The sequence below is a fragment of the Epinephelus fuscoguttatus genome, linkage group LG16 (genome assembly GCF_011397635.1).
Source record: "Epinephelus fuscoguttatus linkage group LG16, E.fuscoguttatus.final_Chr_v1".
NCBI lineage: Eukaryota > Metazoa > Chordata > Actinopteri > Perciformes > Serranidae > Epinephelus > Epinephelus fuscoguttatus.
This window is the reverse complement of record NC_064767.1, coordinates 16,419,893-16,440,002: the sequence shown is the minus strand read 5'-3', so window position 1 is coordinate 16,440,002 and position 20,110 is coordinate 16,419,893. Positions and strand designations below refer to the sequence as shown.

Below are 20,110 nucleotides of genomic sequence, written 5' to 3'. Positions count from 1 at the left end.
TACAGGAAAGCCCGTCCCCCCGATGTGATGTCATTGACACAAGCACCAGTAGGTTTTGCGCATAGATATACACATCCAAAATTAAATTACAAGATGTGGTTTTGCACAAGTCTTCAGAGGAGACTAAAAATGGCTTCTTGTCGTTTTATGCTCTCTTATTAACCTGCAAAACGTTTTTTTTTTTTTTTTAAATGTAACCACATACATTTTAAGGCATTGCAAAATCACATTAGTGGTACTTTTCTGCAATAAGAAAACAAAAGCACATCAAGTCACATATGCATGTCTCATTTATTATCCCCCACTTTAAGAACCATATTCTCTGTGCTCGTCCAAGCAAGTCCTTGGTCTACTTTCAATCAAGTACACAAATCCAGATAAAAGCTGAGAAGCTCGAAGCTGTGCACTGGACTTTGTGCTTTCAGGGAGGTGTTGATGTTGCAATGGCCCACTCGGGGGAGGAAAGGGAAGGGTCACCCCATACAGTAAGAGTACATGAGTGTATATTTGTACTATGTTGGAGCTTGAAAGGTATAGGATCCTGACAATGTTGGTCCTCGCACTCTTAAAAAACTAGCGGCCCTCAGCCCCTGAGCCCTGCTGGTTTTCATCCCGGCCATCAAGTCAGGGTTAAACCTGGGGATGCCAGAAAGAAAGACTTAAAAAGCAATCATCTCGGAGCTGAGGGTAAGGATTACGAGTGAGGACCAACATTGAGAACTGCTGCTCTATACCACCACAACACTCAACTGAGACAAGCTTATACAGTAAGTGCTGTTTAAATGCTACCCCCCTCCCCCCTCCCTTGTCTACTATACATTCATTATATATTTCCTTATTATATTCCAGTACTCAAAGGAAACCATAATCCTAACAAATTTTTGTCATTTCTTTTAACATTGTGTGATTGTGTTACTCTGGGTGATTATTAAGTAACATTTTGAGTGCCAGTTCCCGACAAGTGATGCATTGGCATTACACATCAGGGCAAATGAAATGAGGCTAAAAACATGGCATACAAACAGGACGTGTAAATAAAGCGGAGCTTGTTCACAAGGCAAAGCTTCTCCCACTACAACATGTCTTCATTTGTGAGTGCAACCTGCCGATGTTAAGACGTCCTCCATGCGCAGTGCAATTGTCTGTCCGTACTGAATATAACAGTGTCTAGAATTGACCGGTCCATGCAAGGAGGGTGTCCTACATTCAGCACCCCCATTCAATCCACACCGTGTCTTCAAACAGCCCGTGTCAGTCGTGCTCATTATGCCACCTGTGCCTTGCAGGAAGTATCAGTTACTAAGCAGATTCCCTCTGACTTTACATTTGTAATTCCAGTTTTTTAAAAAAAAATAATAAAGCAAAGTCACAGCTGCAACCATGAGATGCAGATCCGCTTAAGTCATCAGTGAAAGTAAGACAGGAAAACAGCTTCTGGAAGCAGTGAGGGATGTTTCAGGTAGACAAAACACATCATGGGAAAGGACGCATATATCTGCAGGACTAACAAAAAAAAAAAAAACAAAGCTGGAAGTTGATTATTGCAAACACAATTCAGTTTGTCATCATTTTACCCCTCGAGAGAGATCTGTGAATGTGTGCAGATAGAAACTGCCCTGAGTGAAAGGCACTGTATACTGAAGCAAGGTCATGGTGTTTTCATCACATTATCCAGGTCCATACACGTAACATTGACCCAACCAGGTCAGAATACATGAGGTCTGCTGTCCGCTATGCCAAGACGGGAAGGTGATCGCTCGCTCTGTTCCCAAGGTTACAATTCACACACTACAGGGGGTATCAGCCTTCCATTATGACTTTAATAGAGAACAAGTCAGTGAGAAGTGAGCTTGAAGTGGTTATATGATCACGGTCAGTAGTATTGGAGACAACCAGCACTGTGAAGTTGAAGTAGCAGCCAGGTTTTTATATGAAGAACAGACAGATGCAGTTTTTTTTAGTGGTAGCTCTCTGTGTTGCAGCAGCAGAAGGGAACCTTAAGCATCTGGTTAGTAAAGCTACAGTACATTGTGTTTGCCCTGTGAGCCCCGTACATCACACAAAAGCTGAGCCGAGTTTGGCTCAGGGTGGTCGAAGACGACTACTCAAGTGGCACAACATGACAGCATTGGTATAGCACAATAATAAAGAAATCTTAAATTTTGTTAAGTGCAGCAAAGCGCATACAATTTCAGTGTTAACCAAGAGGAACAAGACATTGACATTCTTGTCAATCAAATTAGATTAACTATTAATCTGACAAAATATATATATATATATATGTATATATAAAGCACCCATTATAGAAGTGGCAGAGTAAATTTTGTTTGAAATCTATACTTCATCATTTAAATAGGCAGCTATATGATTAATTAAAGACTGTGGAACATGGAAAAAAAATCTAATAAAATCCAAAATCAAATGAGAGAAATGTGCATGATACAGAAATTCTAGTGACATATATATCACTTTTTCATATTCAAAAATAAAAAGTTAACAACCATTTGCCTACTTATTTTAAAAAAAAAAACTGTTTGAAGGCCGCAGAATATTCTCCCTTTGCTTTTCTTTCATGGTTTGTTAAAAAAAAAAAAAAAAAAAAAAGGCAAAAAATAGTGCAAGAGGTAATGCAAGAGTGGGTGCTCAAGAGATGGTGATGCAGATGTGAAAGAAAAACATACAGAAAGCACGAAGCAGGGCCTGTCTTTGAGGGAGCCAAACATCCACACTGAAGTACCCGGACTGACCCCATTCCAAAAACAAAAACTGAAAACGGATGACTTTTTCCCCCAGTGAGACACACCTATTAAGCCTGCAAAGCCTAGCATAGTTTCCCCTTAAAATGGAGATCAGCCTAAGACAAGAAACACTCACAGCGGGACACCACCTGTGCATGCCTTTCACTTTCAGGACTGGCACTTCTTTTGTCTATATTTGTCTATCTTTGATTGCTTGAGATGCCCACCTCTCAAGGTGCGTCACTTAATCGTGTCCCGTACACACCTTGTGGCATGTCTCTATGTGGTCTGTGAGCCACGAGCGTCCCCGTCTGGACTGAGGGCGGCTGGTCGGCCTTGCGTTAAAACGCTTGGCAGATGACTGGCTTCACTCACTAAGTTCTCATATTCGCTACTGTCCTCGTCCTCATCGTCGTCGTCGTCCTCATCGTCATCATCATCTTCCTGCCCTGCAGCTTGTCTGTCTAACGAGTCAGAGCTCGACCCATCACCATTGCCAAGGTACGGGGTGCTGGACGCGGTGACGGGTGTAGAGGTGGCGCTGAGGCCCAGGCCCAGCCCGAGACCCAGACCCATCCCCAGCGGGCCGGGGGTAGGGTGTCCTGGAGAGCCCACAGCTTGGGGCCGGGGCAGTAGAGCAGCACTGGTAGGTGGGGAAGAAGAGGAGAGCAGAGAGTCATCCTGGGACAAGGGGTCAGAATACGATGGTGGGTTAGGTGAGGTACTGGGCCGCTCCGGAGCTGAGGGTGTGTGGAAAGTTATCCTGGAAAGAGGGGACGTCTCAGAAGGTTCTGTGTTCTCCTCTGGAGTGGGATGGGAGTCTGCATTTTGGGCCTCACGGAGCCCTGTCGGACAGAGAGATATAAGTGGTAAAAAGGGTACAGCATGTGGACACTTTTACAATGTGTTAGCACATACAGTGAGAAAATCAAGTTTGGCCGGTTGACTGATCAAATATTTAAAAAAGGCCTGAGGGTAAGGGATCAACTCAGAGCAACTGAAGCTTTTCTTATTTTTGCTGTTTTCTATTGATCTGAGGCTGGTTTATGTTTCAAACCAGCACACTTTTTAAATTAAATGACATAATTCCATTTCACAGAATCCAAAACAAGCACGTACGTCTCTCCTCTTCTGCCGTCTTGCGTTTCCTGAGAGCAATTTGCTGTTTGAGTTTGTTCACGTCCTCTTGAATTTTCTCCTTCACACGTTCACTTTGTTCTACCTCCCCACACACAGCCTGGAAACAAGACAAACAGGTGAAAAACTCACACAGAAAGCAATAACAAAGCCATTTAGCAAGCAATTTCACTACTTGTCTCAGCTATCCATTATCAGACTCACCTGCACTTTATCTTGAAGTGCACTGTAGACTTGGAATATTGTTCGGATATCCTTCATAACACCATCTTTGTCAAAGAATTCAGCCCTGGAATGATATTTACCAGTAAAGATATCCATTACATTATTTAAGACGTCATAAATCACACCACACAGTACAAGCTGACCCAGTTTCTTCACTGAGATCAAACAATTTAAAGGCATTCAAGCGGTAAAGGTATGTATGTAGAAGTTAAACTGTGGTCGTTTTCTGTATCATAAATCAAGCTAATTCTATTGGCTGTCACACAAAAACATCGGCTGAATGAGCTGAGGTGATAATAGTGATCTTATTGGAGGGTGGATAGACAGGCCTAGCTTAGTCCTTTGCAGTCTGAATGACACCGACACACAGTATTCAACCTTTCTAAAACAGAAAGAGTGGGTCTAAGTTTAGATACAAAGACACAGAAATACAAGCAGAAGCATGTGTAACCTGTCACATACCAGCTTTCTACTGCAGGCAGCCACCCGCACATGTATACTTCTGACACACAGTGTCATGTGTAAACTGGGACTAGCACACACATACACACACACACACAAATGCTGGATGTTCTGAGGCTGCACACTACCAAGGAGACACGATTAAATCCCTGCCGGCAGTTCACCACATCAAACATAAAAGCGATTGTGGAAGGAAAGCAACTCCCACGGATTAGCTGAGGCCCCGGCACGGAGGCAATGCACACGTTATGCCCTCAAGGTGAAGCTGCAGTATGCTGTCAGGTGAAAACAGGTGGCTGTTCAAACTCCACGCATATCAGAGGAGACATATTCTAAACTCTTCCTGACCCCAGAATGGGAGCTAGCAGTAACACGGGCGCAGTGCAAAGAGAGAATCCAAACCTTACCCATGCTCTTTGATGACCTGGGTGTAGTTGAGTGAGGTGTTCGGCACTGAGGAGACTTTGTATTCCTGCTGGCTCGTGTTGCCAAGGTTTGGGATTGTGAGGGTGATCCTCTGGTTGTACCTACTGAGAGGAGATTAGCCAGCCAGTTAGCGCTGCTGAAGCATGGCATACTTGAAATGGCATGAAAGATAAATCTCTCCACAGTTACCATTTCTGCATTTTGACTTTATAAAAAGTGTTAATAATGTGTTACTTTATATAAATATTAAATCCGGATGAATACATGTATTTGCATCAAGTTTGTCATGTCTCATTTTCCGACCATAATACCTACATTTTAAAACAGAACGTGCAAAAGTCGGGATGGACCATTCCAGTACCTCAGCTCAGGTTATCTACCAATATCCACTGCCAATGCAATACCAGTGCTCCCCTTTCCTGAATTTTAAATCTAAATACCTCACTTCATGCATCTCACTGAGATCATTTTTATGTGACGTAACTTGAGGACAGTGACTGAATATTTGTAGCAAAACCTTTATGTTTTATTGATGATAAATAAACTGTATTCAATTGTGGGTCAGTCACCTAATAACTCCCACCCAATCCACTACATAAGGTTATTATCAGCCCTGATCCTGATCAAATCAGACCATCCTGAAATAAACTTGGACATAGCAGGCAGCATGAGAGGTGCCTCTCTGGAAAGCAAAAGTCTAGACAAGAGTAAATATTTATTGATCAGACAATAAAGACAGAAACAGCGACTGCGTGTGTGTTTGCTCATGTTGATCAACATGCAGTTATTACCTGCGGTTAGGTCTGAAGAGCACATACTCCAGTGCGTGCGTGGAGCTGTTGGCGGTGGAGATGAAGCTGAAAAGAAGGAAGACGAGGTCGGGCACACCAAGCAGCTGAGTGAGCTGTTTGTGGATGATCTGTTCCCTGAACGACATCTGCTGCTGCGTGTTCCTTCGGAACCGGTACCAACCAATGACGTTCTGCACGGCCGAAGAAACAGATCTTTTAAAATGCGTTTAATCCAGTTAAGTCTCATAAATCAAACCCCATTTAGGTTGAAGCAAAAATCAAACACAAAACTGAGACTAATAATTATGAAACCTGTACAGCTGCTTATTTAAAATACTTCGAATAGAAAAGGCAGCATAATTTATTTCAATACAACTGTACATGTAGTATAATATATTTGTTGAAATCAGGACTTTCCACACAGCTAAATTCAATTTATATTTTAATATACACCGATCAATCACACTCTTAATAGTTTGCAATCACTTGTTAGTTTATGATACAACTTAAATCAAAAATCTGAAAAAATTAAATTCATGCCCGATTTCAGATTCATGTTAGTGTAGCCTCGGTTTAACAGTATCTCTGACATTCAGCAGGACATCAGCCACAATGTATGTTGAAACGACGATTCACTCACTTTCCGCCTATCTTTAAGAATGCTGTTGAGATTTTCTTCTTTGACTTTGCCTGCGTAGTCATAAAAGCTGATGAAAGGGAGAACAAACAAACACATAAGTTGAGACTGATTCATCATGTTCCTACTCCTCCGCTGCCTTGGCCTACTTCCTTTACCCAGTCCTGTCTGATGGGGCCATCTACTGTCCAATGTCAAATTAATTCAGCCTGTGCCAAAATGGATGTAAGGTAAGTGATGTTTCCATTTAAACTGTCAGGGACAAAACAACAATACGTGCTCAGAGCTCTCGGCTCTCTATATGCATTAGGTAACAACAGCTCCTATAAAATGCAACTACTTAACCTTGTTATGCATGTGTTACAGCAAAGTTTTGTTATGTTTTCCAAAATTAAATGAACATGGCCGGCTGTTGGCTGACCGTTTTTGTCCCCCTCCAGCAGTGTATGTTCAACAACTCTACATGAATGTATAACTGATGATATTAGTAGATGGTCGAGAGTAACGAGCTCATATCTTACCTAAATAACTGTGCACAAGGATCATGGTTATGGATTTCTGTTGGAAACAAACAGTGACAGATGTTTCAGTTAAATACCATCATAGGTGCAATTCTTTAAAGGCTGTCATTCACGTAGGTATCTTTATCATTTTCCTAAAGGCACCTGCAATTTGTATGGCCAAAAAATTTATGTTTTGGCCGTTAAAGCGACACAAACAGTGAACCTGAACTCACAAAACAGTAACGCTTCTGTTACTGATTGTTATATTGGCTTTTAGTTTTAGTTGTCTTAGTATACAACACAAAAACACGTACCAAGCACACTCATATTTCAACCACTTTAAACAGAACTCATTAGCATAAATCTGTGCACTTCTGTGACTAAAGCAGAAGGATAAGAGCCCAGCAAAAAGCTGCTTATTGGCACATATTCACATTCAGATGCATCCAAACATGCTTCTCCTAATAGGACTGAGGGGGCAGAGGATAGATTCAGGAAACAGTAAAACCATGTAATCAACACAACTGCAAAACTGTATGATCCATCGTTAATATTTTAAACATATGGCCATATTTTCAGATGAACATGTTATACTGATTCCAGTGGCTCTCCTGTCTTTAAGCTGACCAAGAATCACCCAAACTGAGTGTGGCCCCTTCTTTAAATGTCCCCTGTTGTCATCAGTCTGCTTGACTGATACTGAAAAATGTGCTGTGTAACAACTGTATTTGTAAAGCACAAGTGTTATTAATAACCTTAACAATGGCTCTGGCTGTTTTCAAGTGTCCCGAGCACTGTACCAGGACCTTGACACTGAAGCACCTAAAAACAATCAGCCATCATTGTTACTATTATCATTATTTTACACCTGTGCTTTTCCCACTATGATATATCAAAATGTCTTCTGGGAAAAAGACCAACGCAGTTGTGATCCTATGGACTTCTTTACCGCCTCTTCAGGCTTCTGTCACAGACTGGCATCGATCAGTTACTTACTGCTCAACACACCACAATGTTATTGGTTTTGTTTCAGGTCTTACCTACTACCTGGAGCAATTCTGCACTGCTGATCTGTGTGTCACTGATGCTCACAGTCTCTTCTTGCCTTACATCTCCTAATAGGAAGCCCTCCTGTGCAAATACATTTGGACAAAACTATGGTTAGGGCACGTTAAGTCAAATTATTTATCATGGAAAAATGCCAAACACACTCTGGTGACAACTTCTCAAATGAGAGGATTTGCTGTAGTCAGATATATATTGAAAATCTTTGAGCTTTGTTGCTGTTGATTAAACAAAACTTTAGCTTTAAAGACGTCGTGTTGGGCTCTGAGAAATTGTGATAGACATTTTCACTATTTTTGGATATTTATACGCTAAATAATGTGTTGATTAATTTAAAAAATACTGGATTTCCTTTTTAAAAAATATAAATTGCTGCCTGACAGTAATGTGATCTACTATATAGAATAAAGGCTAGCCAAATGAATAACATTTTCATGAAACGCACATAAGACAATACTATCAGAAGCACTGGATCATAATCAAGGCATTCTTCCAAATCTAGTTTTTATTCTGAGAGTAAATTAAGTTGTTTATTCCTTACAAGACGTGGCAGGTGGTGCTAAACGACAGCGCTGCCATTACTCTTCCTGCATGTCAGGAATGCAGGCAAACTTGTAAACAGCAACTATCCACCTGTCCAGGCCGACTTTATAAGTCTCGACAAGAGGAACAGGGACGTAAACAGTGCTGACGTTAGCTTCGTTTGCTCTTAACATTTGTATTTCTTTCTAAACCCTAACCACAGAGCAATCTCCTCGACTGCGTTTCTAAGGCCCAATAAAAAAGAAAAATACTCATACACGTCAGTTACTTTGTGAAACGCTATTGACTTAAATGCCAGTAAGATTAGCTAGGTGGCTAACGAGCTAATCTAGCATTGCAGACACGACAAAAACAAAAAGATTTAATGTAACCTAGATAAGAAAATCACTGCGTTAGGTTCATATTTTTTATGGCCCACTAAACCGATATCAGGTAACAGATGGAGGTGACTGTAGTCATTTGCGACACCAGCACACGGAAGTCACTTGACTTGGCAGTTTAGCTAACATGCTAGGTAGCTAACTACAGAGTATTTCCTGGAACTCAAACTTTCCCAACAGGTATTTCTCATATTGATACAACACATAATCGTATATATGATTCGTTATATATAGTGTTACAACTGGATTTTTAACACATATGCAGCTGTAACACATGAGGCCATCTTAAAATCACCAGTCATGTTTTCATGTTGCTGTAGCTGCACAGTCTGATTGAGCCATACCTGCCGGTAAATAGACGGAACCAATACTAGCTAGCCAGCAACAGGATGATGACACTGGAAAACAACACAAACTAATGGCGTTGGTGAACGATTACACACATCGCCGAGCCACGGACGCTATAGCAACCATTGTCTAATAGTTTGTCAACATAACTGTGAATACTTACATGATCTGAGTTGCTGTTCGCGCTGTGATAACACACAGAACTAAAAGTATAACCTGAAATGGATGCCGCCATGATGGAAACATCCCTATCAATCCCGATGCCCCCTGCGGTTGCAAGCACGCTCCTCGGACGCAACGTCTTCTGGGAACTGTAGGCGACGACTTGACAGCCTCCTCTCCAGCATGGAGGTACCCACAGACAGCGTGGACGTGGAAAGTGGAACTACGTCGGACCAAGAAGACGACAGAAGCTCTGATAACGATTTTGGACCTTCAAAACTCGGAACTAAAGAACAGTAAGTAGTCTTTTGAACCTGTACTGGCGTTATGGCTGGTTATTATCGTTAGGCTACATGCTAATTAGCTACAAGATAAAACGACTATGCTATATTAACTGACATAACCAGAGCCACCACTTATTTGTGCATTTTATCCACATTGCAGTTTCACAGTAAGTGTTTCATTAATTACTGACAAGTCCAGCATGTTGTGTTGAAAGCAAGAAGGAAGTTGAATTGTTTACAAGACAACAAGAGCTGTTAGCTTAGCTTTAAATAGAGAAATATGCAGCTCCCTTCTGTTTAGAGAAGATGTAGTGTCACCTTAGTTTCCCTGTAACCATTAAACACTTTTTAATGGTGACGTAAGTTTATAAACTATAAGTCAGGCTATTTGTTGGTGGTTGTATGTTTTCAATATAGCAATGTGTCATTTGTGTTTGTATCCTTATATAACTAATTGTCAATGATTGTCCTTTTCTGCAGTTGGGAAGATGCATACCAGAAAGAACTTGAGACGTTTAAAGACATTGGGGATGTTGGTGAGATATGGTAATCATTCATTTATAGTCATTGCAAGAACTAACAACATTTCCACTGGTTATTACAGTATTAGGATTTGTCATGCTAAAATGTGATGATTCCTAAAAAGAAATTTGCTTAATGCAGTATTATTAGTGTCTGTCATTAGCCTGTCTCATTACTAAAGTCTGTGTGTTTCTGTTTTCTTGTTAGGTTTGGTGAGGAGAGCATGAGCCGTGTGCTGCGATGGATGGACAAAGCTAAGATCCCAGAAAATGCTGCCATCCTTGACATCGGCACTGGAAATGGAGCCTTCTTAGTTGAACTGGTGTGAGAACAGAGTAAAAATACATTGTTTTGACACTATTATGATTTTTATTTCATGTGCACTTAATTTGAGTGTCATTAAAAAGTCAGGTCACCAAAATCAGAACAAAGTCACACAAGTCACAAGACGAAGCTTTCGATTTACTGGTCCATCTACATCCAAACCCTCACCTACAGTCATGAGCTTTGGGTAGTGACCGAAGGAATGAGATCGCAGATAAAAGCAGCCGAAATGTATTCCTCCGTGGGGTGGCAGAGCTCAACCTCAGAGATAGGGTTAGGAGCTCAGACATCCTGAGGGAGTCAGAGTAGAGCTGCTGCTCCTTCCCATCGAAAAGGGGTCAGTTGAGGTGGGTCAGGCATCTGATCAGGATGCCTCCTGGGCACCTCCCGTATGAGGTGATCCAGGCACATCCCGCTGGTAGGAAGCTCCGAATTAGACCCAGGACATGCTGGAGGGATTGCATATCTCATCTGGCCTGGGAATGCCTTCAGGGTCCTCCAGGAGGAGCTGGAAAGCTTTGCTAGGGTGAGGGAAGTCTGGAATACTTTGCCTGGCCTGCTGCCGCTGCGTCCCGGCCTTAGAGAAGCGGATAAAATTGGATGGATGGATGGATGGATGGATGGATTCATTTCCAAATACTATCTGCATGACTAAATACCTCTAGAAATTGAGTGGAAAATATGTTTGTGATTGAGGTGACCTGAGACTTTAATCAATAGTTTGTAAATGACTGTTGGGTTTACTGTGATTGTTAACAAACTGCTTTTCTCAGACATTTCTATAACAGATGATAACCTTTGTTTTTTTGGTTATTGTTTTTTTTGTCAAGGCGAAAGAGGGATACACGAATCTGACTGGTATAGATTATTCTCCAGCGTCTATAGAGTTGTCCAGAAATGTTCTGCAGATGGAGGATGTCACGGGAGTCACTTTAAAGGTGGGTTCATCTTTGTTTGTCATTGAAACTATAGCACACATTTAACTTAGAATAGAGTCCCAACACATTTAGCTACCACAGGGACTGCAGTCTGTTCAAGGTCACATGATTATTGAAATAAAAAGTAAGCAGCAGTTAGGTAATGCAAATTGATACCAGACATACTTTTGTATTGGGATTTGAAAGGTTTGTGGGTTTTGCAGTAAATAAGACTGCTGTGAATCAACATTTTCTGCAAAAATTAAATTCACGTCACTTGAGCACTGCAGAGTCATATTTTAGTGTATGTAGTGGATCTTTATGCTGTGCACAAATCAGCCATTGATACAGCATTAATCCCCTTTATTTCTAAATGTCAGTGATACAATATAGCTTTCAGCATACTGTGAGCCAGCCTGGGAAGGTCAGAGGAAACTCTCCTGTATTTACCATGTGGGAGAGTTGGATAGCAAGAAGGCCCTGAAACTGATGGAAGTCTGCCCACCATTCAGATTAAACCACCTCAAATGAAGTGGCAGGATTTAACACATCTTTTAACATATACATGCTAGAAAAACAAGTTATGAATGCTGGCGTGGCTATAAGGGATGTGACGAGTGAGTTTTCCTCTCCTGTACGCATAATACACTTACAGGTATGTTATATGCATCACACGCCTATGATGGTGTGTGCTTAGCTTGGACAGAAAGCTCTCTACTGAAGTCAATATTGACCTTAGCTGGACAGGGGGAGCACAGTGTTTGTATGAGTGTGTGTGTGTGTGTGTGTGTGTGTGTGTGTGTGTGTGTGTGTGTGTGTATGTGAGAGAGAGAAATGGTATTTGAGTATTTCTTTAATACAGCAAAATGCCAAAATAATTTATGTGAATGTGCTTGTGTGTGTGTGTGTGTGTGTGTGTGTGTGTGTGTGTGTGTGTGTGTGTGTGTGTGTGTGTGCGCGCGCGCGTGCGTGCGCATGTGCAGCCTTTAATGGAGTTTGAGGGAGTGTGAGGAGTTTCAGCCACATGATTAAAAAAAAGGCCTCTTCAACAGGTTTTACCTCAAAGGTCATTCTTAGTCTCAAATCTATGTCAAGCCCCGTCTCCATGTACATAAGTCATCGTCTACTGCTGCTGTGACACATCACCTTCATACATTCCTTCATCGTCTTCCCAGTTTTTTCCATTTTACAGGCTCATACTCAAATTTAACTCCCGGCAGTTGCAGCAATATAGGCGTTTTTGTCTCTAGTGAATCACTGTTGATCATCTGGCATAAATCAGACATTTTGTGACCCATGGTTTGTGAGTATGTGGCTCTGGAGCTCTCTCCAGAGATCTGGTGTTCTGCCCTCTGTTCAGATAAAGGGCTCCTTTCACTGGTGGTATGGTAGGTCAGCAACCTTCGCAGAATTAACCGCTGTCCTGTCAGCAGTTGGGATTTAGTTTTAAAGTTAACCAGTGAGGTGTAACGCATTTAATCTTGCTGGATGCTGAAAGATGTCTTCTTTAAGTAACCATATAGTTCACCCTGCATATAAAGAGCCAGACTTTTCCTTAACTTCTTACTTTTTATTTCTTTTAGGAGATGGATTTCTTAAACTGTCGAGGGGAGCTAAAGGGTTTTGATCTCTGCATCGACAAAGGAACATTTGATGCGATAAGCTTAAACCCAGACAACTCTAAGGAGGGCAAAAAACTCTACGTCCAAATTCTAAAAGACGCTCTGAAGGACCAAGGATTCTTCTCTATCACCTCCTGCAACTGGACAAAAGAGCAGCTGCTAGAGCGATTCAGTGAAGGTGAGGGGAAACACTGAAGTTAATTATTGCACATCTGATAATTAGGGTTGCATTATTAACATATTATTGAAAACACATTATGGCCAAATTGCAGGAGCTGAAATTTTTTTGATAAAGGTGAACTGTGTCACAACATACCATCATACATAGGGATGCACCGAGTATTAGGTAACCGAATATATTCGGCCGAATATTGCAAAAAAACACACGTTCGGTATTCGGTGGAATAAGTGAAAAGCAAGGCCGAATAATAGCGGCGTGTTTTGATAACGCAATCAAACGGCGTGCCGTGACGGGCGGAATAAAATGTCGGCAGTGTGGCGATCCGTCCGTCACGGCACTCGCATTTGCGACTAAAAATAGTTTGGAGCGAGCAAAATAGGCTTAAATCATTCAGCACGCTGTGCGAGCAGCCTACAGATTTCAACCAGCAGCAGAAACGAAAGGCGAATCCCACCGATTGTGGGTTGAACGGGGGTCACAGACACAGACAGTAACGTTAATGTATTCCTCTCAAATACGGCCGCCATCGGCTTACCGGGCGACGGAGAAGTTGGCTCCAATAATATCCTCTTCTTGGTGTCATGACTGCCCAGAAGTACCTGAACAGCCAAGCCAGCCTAACACAGGTATGTGACATGTCAGAGGAGAAACGAGCCTTTCACATTTCTCTCTTTCTGGCAGTAACGGCCCACAAACCTCACCGCACTTTAGGGACTGTTCATTACTTATGAAGGGACTGTCAGGGGAGGAGGGTGGCTGGTTGATTTTTATTTTATTTATTTATTTTATTTTGATCCCCCCCCCCCTATGTTCATCACTCATTGATGCTGTTTTTGAAGTATGAATAAGTCAGTAAGTAATTTATTCCATTGAAATATCATTGATGTATTATAAAAAAAAAAGTGATTTATCTTTTCATAAATGACAAAGGCACGTCTGCCTCATTTTCGCTGTGGTATTGTGATACTACTCAGAACCATGATATTTTCATTGGTATCGTACAGTGGGTCCCAATTTTGGTACCGTGACAACACTAATCTGGAGGGGGTTCATCTGCAAAAACTAATGAAAAACTAAACAATGATATTCGGTATTCGGTACTCGGTATTCAGCCAAGTGTTTCATAATATTCGGCTTTGGCTTCGGCCACAAATTTTCATTCCAGTGCATCCCTAATCATACATGGAGCATCATGGTTCTACTAAGAGGCCTACAGATCATACTCCAGACATTAGGAAATATGCGTGCTTGGTACACACATCATTGTCTTTTTTTCTGGAAAATGAAATGCAGAAATTACAATTCCCACTAAAATTACGACCCATTGCAATCACAATATGTTAAAATAATCCCAATACAATTGTTTTTGCATATCATGCAGTCCTACTCATAATTTATTTCGATAGATTCTGTTGAATATTGTAAATATTTTTATTAGAGAGCGCTTAAGTTTCATACTCTTAACTGTTATCCAACAATTAAATTGTAACTGTGATTCTAGTCGAATGCACAATGTGTGTAACTTTTACTACCATCCATCATTGCTCAGGACTGTCTTATTTGGCTATGCAGCTCTCCAACAGTCCTCCACGGCTGCTTGACTCTCCACAAACCAACACAATCAGACAGGCAGTTCTCTATAAACCCGACCTTTGATCAAACATGTAAACTAGGATTATGTCGAGTCATTCCTTATGCATTAGATTACCTTCCTATTACTCAAACAGTTTCCAGTTTATTATTTTCTGGCTGCCCGCAGTAGTTTATTCATCTTTTAAAGTATTGCAACAGGTCTTGGGCAATATGCTATATTAAGAAATGCACATGATTGGTGTTGGCATGTTCCTCAGTATTGTTCGAAAGAGCCACACACTTTGCAAGCATTTGACTCGAGAAGAGGTTTTGGATGAGGCTTTGGTCAGAGTCAGTCTTAAAGCAGATGATGAGAACGACAGCTACAGACTCTACATTACAATGAATTAAGACGCCGGTAAATATGTATATAAATAGACCTAAATGGCTGCTGTTCTGGTTAATGTTCATACCTGAGTTTAGAAGTAATGCAGCACATAAAATAGTCCCTTCCTCAGGAAATCGATTGTATATTCTTGTGCCACAGTACAATGTGGTTATCCACTTTGCAGTTGTCACCAAATAGATAAAAATGAATAGCTGCCTGAAGGAGAAAACACATTGAAAATATAAAAATTAACATGTTTGCTTGTCACGTTAAAGGTTCCCTGTGGAGTTTTTGACCTGTAGTAGCACTACGGAGCTGTTTGTCAGTGAGTGGGTCGTCGTGTGTTTATCTCCTGCATGTGCATGAGGGTGGAGTGATACATAGTCTTGCCAATGGTTTCACACGATCCAACTAATTTGCAGGTGGTGGTAATGTGCCAAGATGCGTTGCAATGCGCCGACATAGAGAGGAGAGAAGAAGACTGCTAAGTAGCAAAACAGTACTGAATTCAAATAATTGGTTTTGCTAGTATTTTATGAGGCAGGAAGTACATTCGACATGTTGTTAGAGCTCAAGGATACACACAGTGTTTTTTTTGTGTAACACTGAATGTAAACATAAAGTGGTTGTTCACATGAAAACTCCACAGGGCATCTTTAAGTGGATTCGTGCAGTGTCGTAAATGTGTTAAAACAATGGGAAAACATGTTTCGTTTTGTTGTCTGACCCTCAGTCAAAACACAGACACCGCTCTACAACCGCGACAGTTACCTGGCAGGTTGTTAAGCTGCAGGCAACAACAGCCTTGTAAAGTCAGAATTTCGGCAAGCTTCCACGAGCTGTCACTCCTCTCAGTGTAGTCACTCTGGAGAGCCTGCAGGGGGCCAAAGGGCCATGAGATCTCATCTGTCACGCTGACAGCCCGTCTTTACTAGGCCCCAGGAAGCACCACAGATGGTGGATGGATAGTTCTTGACTCACAGTTCTCTTCCTTACCCCGCTGTAGCCATAGTCGACAAGAAAAGATTCTAGGCATCTGTGTTCAAGGCACCATGTTGATGTTTTGGCAGTGTTTTCTGACCTGCACATTTTTTCTGTGTTGCCTCACAGGATTTGAGTTTGTGCAGGAGCTGCCTACACCGAGTTTCCAGTTTGGGGGCAAGACGGGAAACAGTGTGGCAGCACTCATCTTCAAGCGAGTACATTGAACCACAGGCCTGAGAGGATACTTGTTTTGTTTTTGTGCCACAGTTTTTTCTGTTTATCACAGGAAATCATTAAACCCGTGCATACTTTTTTATACAATACCTCATCAGATAGTTTGTTTTTTTTTTGTATTAAAAAAAAAAAGCTGTGTAATGAAGCAGACATGCAGTTTAACTGACTGACACTTATCTTGAAATAAATAATTTTTGTTTTGTTGCTGTTGTATTAACTTTGCATTGATCCAAAGTGCTTACTTTGGGCACTTTTGTATGAAATTGATTGTTATTATTTGTGATTCATTTACAGAGACAATTAACAAGATTATTTAATTCAGTTTCAGTTTCATGGTTGCTTTAAAAACGGTGCTTCATGCTAAAACATACCGAGCAGTATCTTGTGCGGTATTCCAGAAAAAGTACTTAAGTAATTTTTTTTATCACAATAGCTTTTAAAATAGACAGGAATATCTGTTAACTCATGACTTTTCTGTAGATTACAAAACAAAGCCTTAATCTGTTGCGGAAGATAATTGCTGAATAACCTGTGGGTCTGCTGCTTTTACCTCTGAATAACGTCTTCTCTTTTGTATATGAACTCCTCACATTTTTGTACCCACAGTACTTACTTGACTGTAATATTACTTTCCTGTGGCAACTTTTAATAATAGTTCAGCTGGACATTTATTTACTGTTTGATTTGATTAGCTACCATACACCTAGAGGTTAAAATGTATTTCATATTCTTTCTATAAAAGGGCTAGAAGATATACACAATAATTTGTACTGAATATGTTTTCCCTTTATTCCATAAATCATCTGATAGGTCCCCAAATTACTTCTCAAGGACCCCGTTGAGAGTCCTGACCCACAGTGTGAAAACCACTATCCTGTCTGACCAGGTAGTTAATTGCATCATGTGAAAAATAGCCCGTACCTAATTGGCTAAACTGGAAACCAGCGGAGCCTGGGGTCCCTGGGATCATGATTAAGAACTTCTGACATAATGAATAAACAAGAGGCCATGCTGTCTGTGGAAGAGAAGCCTGTCTGCCATTTCCTTTCTCAATGGCATCATTAATAACTGTCAAACTCTGAGTCCTAATTGCAAGCCGAGCCAGGGGTCCAATGGGAGCCGGCGATGTTGGGGCACGCTGTTGAGTAAACACATGGAAGCTTTACAAGAATTACAGCCTGGAATTTTACAAGGCTCTGTATATCCTGCCTGGATGTGCATGTTATGCCCACGTTTACAACTCTCACAGAGATTTTCTCATGAAGTGAAATGTTCATCTAATATCCCCTCCTTTACTTTTGTCAACATTCACTCACACTGTCTTTAAAACATCTTGTTAGGCAGGTCTTTGAGTGTTTTTAGTGTCAATAGATTTTAATATGTACTGAAGTTACCCTGTTGAATATTCTACAGCCTACTCATTTCCCTTGCACAGGTGATGTTGCTAAGGAACAGACAACACCACAATCCTGTTTGCCTAAGTAAAGTCATGCGTTATTTGGTCAGTTTTTCCATGGAGCATCATTCCTAACACAGGATTGCACTGAATCAGAATCACACGAGGAATCTGCTTTGGTATTTTGGTGCATAATGGCGACAATAAACCAAGAGAAAAGAAAAGTTCTCACAGTTAAATTATCATTCAGACAAATCACTTATCTAGGTTAATCTTTACTGCTGGGGAAGTTTCTTGAACTCACTGTGCTCATGATATGGTGACAGTTATGTTACTTGTGTGTATGTTCGTTATTTTGAAACTGGGTGTATCTTGTCTCTGACACATGCCCCACTATGGACTGTGGCTTCAGGAAGTAAAACTGTCTTGTTATAAGGGCCTATTTTAATCAAAAGGGAAGTTGAAGCCATTTCTTTATGTCATCTCAAGAAGTATTCTCTTACCATCCACCGTGAAGTGAAATAAAACATCAAACTGTGGATCTTGCCGGGCTGGACTGAGCTGCACAGTACATTTACCACCGTCAGCACTTTCATGGCTTTGGGGTTGGCACACGTGTCCGAAGCTACACTTTTATTCCACTCATAATATTAACCTATAAGGGTTTCAGACTCCATGCCATAGCCCACTGGCTGCCCCACCAGCATGAATACCACGCTTTCATTTTAACCTCTCAAGTGTGATACTGCAAATATTTATGTTTTCTCACTCCATCTCCCTGGAAACACGTTTGAAGTCTCTACCTAATAGGATTTTCGTGGATTGATTGAATTACTCCACCGTGTAGCAGTGAAGTTTTCCATCGCAGGAGATGCCAATGTGGAAGTGGGAAAGATTCCTCTTTCAAAGCATGGCAGACTTTTTCACACTCTGTCTTTTGATGAATGACCACCTTGGCTATATAACAGCGTGATATATTAAATCCGGTGAGACTTTGAACCCATTTTTATCGACTTTTTTACTTTTTTAACGCATGTCTGGCTCATTTTTTAGGTTTGTTGCGGCTATAACAGACACGAAAGCGACCAAGAGGCATAGTAGCAACTTTTTGGGTTGGTTAAGTTGCATAAATGTAACTTTCTTTGTAGTTTTCACACGTCAACAGCTCTTTGCTTCATTAACATCAATGAAAAGTATAGTAGTAGAAAGTAGCACATGAGAATTGTAAATGCCTGAGGGAGGACTGGAGCGGAACGTACCAACTTGGAAGGGGTGACGGGGGTTTGTTTAAAACAAAAATTGAGCTCGTCTGTTATCACACACTAAAAAGTTTTGTTGCTTTCAATAAAAAGTTAAACTTTAAGACTTAAAGTGTGCTGTAACTTAGTAGTCGTGTTGCCAAACAAGTTTGCTGCCCGGTCGCGTCTCTTCCGGTCTCCCCCCTTATACTTGGTTCGTCCGTACGCGGATATTGTTACAATCAGTGCTGAGGGCTGAAAGCAGCAGCGAGCTCTCAGCTGCTCGCAGTCCGGCTCAGTCCTGCGCGGGTGACGCTGAACTGACGGCTGCAACTGCGACAAACTTTGTGATTTTTCTTTTTTGGTTCCTGCTTTCCCTTTGTCGAAGATGACCTAACTTCGAAAGAGCTCTGCTGGCCAGGTAGTAGGGCTTTTTCCTCAGATACACGATAGTTATAAATGTGTTAAGGCACGCATCAGTGTGTTTCTTCTGCTGCTGTGGAGTTTACTTTGTCTGCTCATACCGGGTTTCCTCTGTGACTGCTGGGTTACTATGGGGCAAAAATCAGTAAAGTACATATAAAGGCATTATGCCAACCAGTCTGGGACCCTTTTAAAACCAGACTAATCTCAAAAAAAACTGCAGCTTAACTCTTTATGGTTGTCACTTTATTGACTCCAGCTCACTTATTACAACATTTCTGCGCTGAATCAGCTGCTGTGTTTACAAAGAGTCTCAGTTTGCTCGCCCAGCCCCACCAACCTGTTGCTGCATTCAAAGTTACTGCTTAATAACTCTGCTACAGAGCGGCTGCACACATTAACCAAGCTCTACGAGCCAGCAAACTCCCCCTCCATCTATCAACCGTGGCAATAAAGCCCAAGCTGTTGTCAAATACCGTACCTGTGTAGGTGGAGATAGGCAGTGTGGTTGCCTTGCAGCTCACAGTGACATACGACTCCTCACCACAACCTGAGAGGAGACTGAGAGCAGCTTGAGTGCTTTGAGTCATACGGCCTGGCTGCATATC

At 41.4% G+C, this 20,110-nt stretch overlaps 3 protein-coding genes across 3 annotated transcripts in view; 2 read left to right on the top strand and 1 right to left on the bottom strand.

Moving 5' to 3' along the window:
- Positions 1 to 272: 272 nt before the first annotated feature.
- abraxas2 (abraxas 2, BRISC complex subunit) lies at positions 273 to 9,624 on the bottom strand. The gene is made up of 9 exons (XM_049600452.1): positions 9,419 to 9,624; positions 7,960 to 8,050; positions 6,938 to 6,974; positions 6,420 to 6,486; positions 5,780 to 5,970; positions 4,970 to 5,092; positions 4,080 to 4,164; positions 3,858 to 3,975; positions 273 to 3,583 (listed from the first exon to the last, which is right to left on the bottom strand). The coding sequence occupies exons 1-9, from the start codon at positions 9,488 to 9,490 to the stop codon at positions 3,018 to 3,020; spliced, it is 1,350 nt and encodes a 449-aa protein (XP_049456409.1). The 5' UTR covers positions 9,491 to 9,624; the 3' UTR covers positions 273 to 3,017.
- eef1akmt2 (EEF1A lysine methyltransferase 2) lies at positions 9,546 to 17,473 on the top strand. The gene is made up of 6 exons (XM_049600453.1): positions 9,546 to 9,713; positions 10,182 to 10,247; positions 10,431 to 10,545; positions 11,378 to 11,485; positions 13,048 to 13,264; positions 16,338 to 17,473. The coding sequence occupies exons 1-6, from the start codon at positions 9,601 to 9,603 to the stop codon at positions 16,433 to 16,435; spliced, it is 717 nt and encodes a 238-aa protein (XP_049456410.1). The 5' UTR covers positions 9,546 to 9,600; the 3' UTR covers positions 16,436 to 17,473.
- A 1,867-nt stretch (positions 17,474 to 19,340) lies between these two features.
- Positions 19,341 to 20,110, top strand: part of LOC125903551 (protein FAM53B-like) — a 30,137-nt gene continuing 29,367 nt past the window's right edge. The window contains exon 1 of the mRNA XM_049600533.1: positions 19,341 to 19,500. The gene's annotated coding sequence lies outside the window, so the exon portion shown is untranslated. The remainder of the gene's footprint in view (positions 19,501 to 20,110) is intronic.

Excerpts from the sequence above, each read along its gene's own strand:
- abraxas2 (XM_049600452.1), bottom strand. The coding sequence starts at position 9,490 with ATGGCGGCATCCATTTCAGGTTATACTTTTAGTTCTGTGTGTTATCAC. Across the intron at positions 4,165-4,969 it reads CAGGTCATCAAAGAGCATGG|GGCTGAATTCTTTGACAAAG; the intron begins GTAAGGTTTGGA and ends ATATCATTCCAG. Across the intron at positions 3,584-3,857 it reads GACGGCAGAAGAGGAGAGAC|GGCTCCGTGAGGCCCAAAAT; the intron begins GTACGTGCTTGT and ends TCTGTCCGACAG.
- eef1akmt2 (XM_049600453.1), top strand. The coding sequence starts at position 9,601 with ATGGAGGTACCCACAGACAGCGTGGACGTGGAAAGTGGAACTACGTCG. Across the intron at positions 9,714-10,181 it reads AAACTCGGAACTAAAGAACA|TTGGGAAGATGCATACCAGA; the intron begins GTAAGTAGTCTT and ends CCTTTTCTGCAG. Across the intron at positions 10,248-10,430 it reads GGGGATGTTGGTGAGATATG|GTTTGGTGAGGAGAGCATGA; the intron begins GTAATCATTCAT and ends TTTTCTTGTTAG.